This window comes from Musca domestica, unplaced genomic scaffold (genome assembly GCF_030504385.1).
Source record: "Musca domestica strain aabys unplaced genomic scaffold, Musca_domestica.polishedcontigs.V.1.1 1113, whole genome shotgun sequence".
NCBI classification, from domain to species: Eukaryota; Metazoa; Arthropoda; class Insecta; order Diptera; family Muscidae; genus Musca; species Musca domestica.
Window position 1 is genome coordinate 38,271 of NW_026712138.1, and position 7,450 is coordinate 45,720.

At 36.5% G+C, this 7,450-nt stretch overlaps 2 protein-coding genes across 3 annotated transcripts; both read right to left on the minus strand.

Moving 5' to 3' along the window:
• Window positions 1–3,229: 3,229 nt before the first annotated feature.
• LOC131807139 (synaptobrevin homolog YKT6-like) lies at window positions 3,230–4,351 on the minus strand. Its single transcript, XM_059132156.1, has 2 exons — window positions 3,931–4,351; window positions 3,230–3,801 (listed from the first exon to the last, which is right to left on the minus strand). The coding sequence occupies exons 1-2, from the start codon at window positions 4,053–4,055 to the stop codon at window positions 3,327–3,329; spliced, it is 600 nt and encodes a 199-aa protein (XP_058988139.1). The 5' UTR covers window positions 4,056–4,351; the 3' UTR covers window positions 3,230–3,326.
• A 688-nt stretch (window positions 4,352–5,039) lies between these two features.
• On the minus strand, window positions 5,040–5,839 carry LOC101900266 (uncharacterized protein DDB_G0271670-like). 2 transcript variants are annotated; one of them, XM_020036946.2, is made up of 2 exons: window positions 5,741–5,783; window positions 5,040–5,675 (listed from the first exon to the last, which is right to left on the minus strand). In XM_020036946.2, the coding sequence occupies exons 1-2, from the start codon at window positions 5,744–5,746 to the stop codon at window positions 5,130–5,132; spliced, it is 552 nt and encodes a 183-aa protein (XP_019892505.2). In that variant the 5' UTR covers window positions 5,747–5,783; the 3' UTR covers window positions 5,040–5,129. The 2 variants fall into 2 exon arrangements, with proteins under 2 accessions (XP_019892505.2, XP_005184094.2); XM_005184037.4 differs by having other exon boundaries at window positions 5,041–5,675; window positions 5,738–5,839.
• Window positions 5,840–7,450: the final 1,611 nt, after the last annotated feature.

Sequence of the window (7,450 nt, forward strand, 5' to 3'; positions counted from 1 at the left end):
TCCCGGCGAACCGCTTGTTTGAGTTGATCGACAATATGGTATTTGGAATATTTTTAGTGCCAACCTTGCTTTCCAAAATACCCAAGACACAACGGACTGATATCTGTAGATTTTGGTGACCATTGTGCACTGGAAATGAAGAGAGGAACCTCATTTTGTAACCATTCGGTGGCGCGTGCTGAGTGCGATGGTGCTGAGTCCTGTTGGAATGTCCAAGGTCTGCGGCCAAAATGTTTGAGTGCCAAAGGCTTAAATACACCCACCAGAATATTTTCGCGATAATTTATTCTTGAGATGAAAAAACTGTAACCAACTTCAGACTGCTGTCACTTCTAAGCCACTCGTCCGACAGGCACTAAAAAATACCAAAGTGTCGATGACCTCAAGCAAGCGCTTCGCCGGGAATGGGCCAAATTACCGTAGAGCAAAATTCGAGCAGCGTGTGACGGTTTCATTGGCCGTATGAACAATAAAAATTTAAAAAAAAATGGAAAATTATGGCGATTGACTTTATTGCAGTTTTTTATCTCATCCTGTCTGAAATGTATGTTTCGAGGTGTTACGAACGGAATGACAAACTTAATATACCCTCCATACTAGAATGGAGGGTATACAAATCAAGGTGAAGGGCCTAAACGTGGACCTCTCCAGGAAGTGTTACAAAATACAACAAAAAATGCTGGGAGTAAATTTATATGAAGCCAACACTTTAAGGAGAACTAATGTAGTCTATTTGCAATTAATTATGTCTGGAAGATTTAGGTATTAATGCTGAGAGAGAAAGAAATTGAGGAAAGGAAAGTTTTTAAATGAAACCCAGTCAGAGTCTTTGAAAAACTTAGCAAGGTTCATGAGTTCTATCGAAAAGAGAAAATAATAAATATGATCTCTTGAATGACGTTTCCAAATTTGACCAGAATCTGTTTCGTCATTGCGGAATTTGTAAGGAAGGTTGACTTCAAAAAAGTATTTTCTTCACAGCGCCGCAACACCAAATGTATGCAAAAAATTCAGTTCAGTTAAAACGCTCACTTTAGAAATACCTTACATATTTCGATTTTGGAAGTGAGCCAAATTAACATTTCGTTTTCGAAATTTTCAAGGTTTCAAAACTATTTTTGTACACGAACCACATTTGTCCTCTTTTAGGAAAGATTTCCTATTTTTGCATTTTGAAATATTTTTTTTTATCAAAAATTTTTTTCACATATTCTTTTAATTGAGTAAATGTTGGCTAGCTTTTAAAGTCTAATCTTTGTCACTTAGGCAAAAGAAGCACCAGTATCAACTGATAAGAAATGCTCTTAAATAAGATGTAAGAATTATACAATTTTTTTAGACCCAGAATTTGTTTGATAAGAGTCAATGATTTTGTTATTGTGTTCATTTATCATTTTGTATTGTCTTTGTAAATAAAAGCGATCATATATGCATGCTTAAATTAAAAAATACTATTTTTTTAATTAAAAGGTGTGCTAGATCTCATGACATTTTACAGTGCTTATGGCGGTAAAGGTGAGAATATGTAAAACGCTTTTCTGACTGGCTGAAGTCATCGGCTGGCTTCTTAGGAAAAGAATAAAGGAGCCTAGGGCCGAAATCAAACTAGGTCAACCTAAAACTCCTTTGTTCCTCTACGAAGAAGCCAGCCGATGACTTCAGGCAGTCAAAAAAGCTTTTTATATACTTTCACCTTGACTCCTTGAATCCGCATCGATTTGCCTAATACGAATTGCAAATATTTATTTTTTTCAGATTGATATATTTAATATATTTTAAAAAGTCAATTTAAATAAAGAATAATTTATTGCAAATCAGCTCAAAATGGTTTTCAATACGCCACTGATTACATCAACGTCATTCAAGACAAGCAGGCCTTAAACTGCATTTGTTTTCATTCGTTTATGACAATTATAAATGGGTGCATGACGACTTCTGGGATAATTATTTTAAAAAATAAACATGATCCGATTTATTTGATATCAATTCAATTTTGTATGTATAACAAGTAAAAAAGCAGCTAAGTTCGGCCGGGACGAACTTTTACTACCCTCCACCATTTGGAAGGAACTTGAAAAATTAAAAAAAAACAAAAAACTTTAAGACGTGGACCTGCATAAATTTTTTTTGTCATAAGCTGTAGCACCCATTACGAACTACAAATACGAAATTTGAAATAATTCCGGTAAATACTGCCGCTAAAATCATGAAAATTCCGAATATCGAGAGGTAATGTTATATGGGGGCTATACCAAGACGTGGACCTACATGGCCTATTTATGAACTTAACCTGCCTACTGGTAAACTATGCATGTATGCAACATTTTAGCCTTCTATCTCAATTCGTTCGAAATAAAGCGTGATTACAACAGACAGACAGATAGATGGAGGGACAGACTGACATCGCGAGATCGTCTTAGAATTTTATCCTAATCCAGAATATATATACTCTGTAGGGTCTATTATATTTCGAGGAGTTACACACGGAATGACAAAGTTAATATACCCTCCATAGAATGGTGGAGGGTACAAACAAAAAAATACTGTTTTGGGCTTCTGACATAAGTATTCATTAAATAATTTATACTCATTCTGGGTGATCAGCGTTTTCAGTAGGAGATTCATCTTATTTACAGGATTTCATCTTATCTACAGGATTATATTTTGAATTAATGTTTTATTTCCAAATGCGAAGAGTAAAAAAATGTGACATCTTAGTATGACTTTTGTCTAAGGAAGACCTTAGAAAGTATTCTATACATAGAAACATTTTGAAGGTGTATAAACTGCATGACTCCCGAATAACTAATTGAATTATCCCACATCTTATATTACAACAAATTGAAACTGTTTGTAAGAAGGTGTAGAAGACGAAAACAATTTCTGCACAATGCCCTTCAATTTAATTTATCTTCCATTTTGTCCATGTCCTTGATTTACCAAATTGGACGAAAAATAATTATCTCTGCAATTTCCACTCTTTTAAAAAAATCAATTTATCTTCTACGTAATTTTTTGTCCATGACACTGGATTATTGCAAACTGATCCCTCAAAACTGTATCTGCTCTCCAATTATGCATGTGCCAACAATGAAATGATAATGTCTTCACTAAAATAAAATATATATACACAATTAATTAATTGTTAGTTTTGTAAAAATGTTACGATTATTATACTAATCCACATAGTGTATTCTTTATTGAGTTATCCCCTTTTAATTCCTCTCTGTTTTTACTTTTCACATTACTTGTTTTGTAGCCTGTAACACCCACCGACCACACACGCAAAATTCAGCTATTCGAATGATTTATGTATCTGGCTGGTCTTAACCAAAATTACAACATGAATTTGTCTTTTTGGCTGTCTTATAGAAGGCTTTACTTTGCATTGACAAATTTTCCGATTTAGCAACCATATCATCAAGTTTTTCACCTCTCTCCAGCACTGCTTCAATGGTGTTTTTCAAAATGATCTTTGTTTCGTCCAAATCATTTTGCATCTTTGTCAAGGCATCAGCTTCTTTGGGATCTTGATATTTGGCCAAGAATGATGGTAATATACTAAAATCTATGCTATTCTCAGCACCCGTTTGCCATTGATCTGTGGGTATTTTTGCAGCAAATTCCTCTAGGACTTTAGTGATTAGCGTGTGTGCAACTCTTTGGGGATACTCGTGATCGGCAATCAGGACTCCGGCCAGATTATCTGTTCTCACATAGACATGACACATATAAACATCCTGTTTCACAGATTGGCGCATAGCCGGTTGTGTGCGTTCCACCAGGGTTTTTGAGGCAAAACTAAAAAAAAGTGGGAAAGGAAGTTAATTGATGAATCATTCATTCACAAATTAATGGTCATCCTTTGTGGTGGCAACAACCATTCATATACACACCCACTTCATCCCCCCGCATTTCTGTTGAACTTACGTCATAAACTCCTGCACTGCTGTCCTTTGGAAAAATGAAAACGATTGCAAATCATATGTGGACTTGAGCAGTCTTGCTTCGGGGCTACCCTTATAGAAAACACTTAAGGAAAATAATTTAACCATTTCTTCGGCGTAGAGCTTCTTTTTTTTTGGTTTACAACAAGTCTGTCGTCTATATGGGAGTTCCAACAAATGTCAATTTACGCGTATGCTGTTTTCTTGTGTTTGTTGTAAATTTCACAATACTGGTGGGTTCAAATTGTATGGTTTTTGATACGTGTTTTAATGTTGAGTCGAGTTTTCAAATCCCTGATATATATTTTACACGAAAAATGTTGTATTTTTAATATTTTTCTAAAAAAAGTGAAACTGATACTGATTTTGCTCTTCCCTCTCTCACACTGAATGAAATAGGGTTACATAGGTCGACTTTTGATGAAGGCACTCAAAGTAACGGCGGCAAATATTATTTGGGTGACTCGGCCATTCGTTTGCAAATGGGAATGTTAAAACAGCGTTTACAAAAGACGAGATAATGGAGGTCAGATATTAAACTGGCATTTATAGATGCTACAATCCATGGTAGAAGAATATAGGTAGACGCATTGACACAGCTGCTGGGACAATGAACTGTCAAACCAATTTTGGAATTGAAAATGTTGAATGAAAAATTATTTAAATTTGCAAAAATTGTTGAAAAACACGAATTATAATGACCTCCGAATGACGGTGTATAAGAAAACATATTAAAATCTACTTATATTTTAAAGAACATTTACATTTTTTTGACATATCAATGCTCCCAAGCGTTGATGCATCTACCTGTATTCTTCTGCCATGATACAATATTTTAAATTAGAGCTTTATTTATAATAGAAGAATACAAGTAGATACATCAGCACTTGCCAATATTTAAATGCCAAAAATATTGCAAAGTTTTAAATATTATCCCACACAATGACATTCAGAGGTTGCTACGATATGTCATTTTTGAGCTATTTTAATTAAATTTCATTCAAGAATTTGTTTTTTTTTTAACTCTTGATCGAATATTTTTTATCGGAAGTAGCTGAATATTTAAATATGAAATTAGAACGAGAGCGTTGGTTTGTAAGTCTTATTAACGATGGTATGTAAATAATTTTATTTCAATTTATCAACCTAATTTCTTATTTTCGTAACAATTTTTTTTATTAATCAGTAACGCCATGGATTGTTATAGAAGGGGTCTTTTCTATAGCCGTTAACACTGCTGCTGCTGGATGACGATGATGAAGACGTCGATGAGCTGCCTCTGAAACCGGAACCAAACACGGATGACGATGATGATGATGCCGTAGACGCTGAACCACCAAATTGCGATGCCGCTGATGATGCTGCAGCCGAAGAACTGGACAGCGAGCCAATCTTGTTGTTACCAAATCTATTTGAATTGTGATGTTGTCCAAATTTGGAAGGATGTTGATAATAACTTTCTTGTTTCATTGAATGGTGATTGGAATAACCATCGCCTCGATTGGAATTCCAGTCACCACGATTGTGGTGAGTCGATCCTCCAGCCGTTCCCAACGTCGATTGTTGATTGACATTCTGATAATTGTTAATGTTTATGACTGGTGAATTGTTATTCTCACCATGCAGCCCATGACCATAGATTTTGGAATGCAAACTGTCACGGATGTTGTGCAAAAGTACACCACCGCGACATTGGGCCACAAGGATGAAGGATAATGAAATGAGTAACTGAAAAAAGTATACAAAAATTAATATTTTTATTCTGACTATTTGACAATAATCTCACTTACCACCTTCATGTTTATTTTCCCGGTGTCTGCGTAACACTGCTGGATATTCTATCCTTGTGTATGGTTTTATATTCTTTCAGGTAAGATTAATTTCGGTTATGGATAACTTGGCATTAATCCTTTGCTAGTTTTTTTCAGTGATTCTGCCCATAAAGTACCTGCGAATGTAACTTAAGTAGATGTTCGCATGAAAAAACCGCTAATTATTGCAGAATTCATAGAAATTGTCATTAAAATATAATTAATATGTTGGACATATTGTAAGAACCGGTGCTAATTGCAGGATTAGGCGATAAATCTCAGATGGGTACACATTCTACGCCACATACAAAATTGCGCAGTCGTACAACTAATTATTATAAACATTTGTCCTGTTGCAGTCATGAAAGTAGGTTACCAAACAATAGTTTCAGGGAGATTTTTTTGGAAAACTGCGCTTTCTATGGACCGTAAACTCAATCACAACAATAATAATTCATGTCATAAAGATATTCTTGGACCCAGTTAAAAAACGAGTGTGAAGCCTCTTTTTTTTACTGGCTAAAGGTGGGAATACATTAAGCGCTTATGTGGCTGGATTAAGTCATCGGCTGGCTTAAATTTTACCCAGGGATTGCCGATTTTTGCTTCAACAATGACGATATTTTAACGATCGACACAAATTGTCTCACATTTTAAATGGCATAAAAAGTTGCCAGTCATTTTAGAACATCTAAACATGTATTTTTTGAAATGCAGGGTGAGATAAAAAACTGCAGGAACATCAAACGCCATAATTTTTTAAATTTTATTGAATGAAAGAAAAAAATGTCGGAAAATGGCATCAAATTTTAGAATAAGTTTAGATTTGTTCAAATTGGTCACCTTTGGCACGAATTATGGCCTTCAAACGGCCAATGAAATCGTCACACGCTGCCCGAATGTTGCTCTGCGGTATTTTGGCCCATTCCCGGCGAAGCGCTTGCTTGAGGTGATCGACACTTTGGTATTTTTTAGTGCCAACCTTGCTTTCCAAAATACTCCAGACACAATAGTTCAACGGATTGGTATCGGGAGATTTTGGTGGCCATTGTGCGCTGGAAATGAAGCGAGGAACCTCATTTTGTTGTGGTAGCAGTAGTACATGTGTGTGTTTCTGTTCTGCTAATCTGGTTCCAGCTCCAGGTTTAAAAATTCGGCTACTTTAACATGCTGTAGCCAGAGATCCTCTGGAGTGAGTTGGGTAGGTTTGGCTGAGCAATTAAAAAGGTGTAGCGTATTGTGCGGGCCTGTATCGCACGCCGGGCAGGCGTCACGCACATCTTCACCAATTCGTGCCCAATACGAATTGAGGCGACTACACCATCCTGAACGTAATTGCGCCAAAACTACCCTGGTTTGTCTAGGCAGCTGACGTTCTTCGGCTGCAATGGATGGGGGGTGGACTCCGAGGACGGCATTCACTTTGTAACTGCTAATAGCATCCGCGACTGCATCGGTGTGAATGCCACTCAGACCTGCCTGATAGGCTTCTTGATCTAGAGGCTCTCTCTTGTAGCGCTGGACCTCCCTCTCCAGATCATGTATGTCCTTCCTGACACGCCTGGGTGGGGGAGAGTTATCCACCATATGATGGTTGGGATGACTCTCACGGTAACACCCAAGCAAGTACTGCAACGAAAGCATATGATTATGCTGACGTAAGGGAAGGACTTTCGCCTCCTCATGTAGATG

Excerpts from the sequence above, each read along its gene's own strand:
- LOC131807139 (XM_059132156.1), bottom strand. The coding sequence starts at position 4,055 with ATGGTTAAATTATTTTCCTTAAGTGTTTTCTATAAGGGTAGCCCCGAA. Across the intron at positions 3,802-3,930 it reads GCAGTGCAGGAGTTTATGAC|TTTTGCCTCAAAAACCCTGG; the intron begins GTAAGTTCAACA and ends ACTTTTTTTTAG.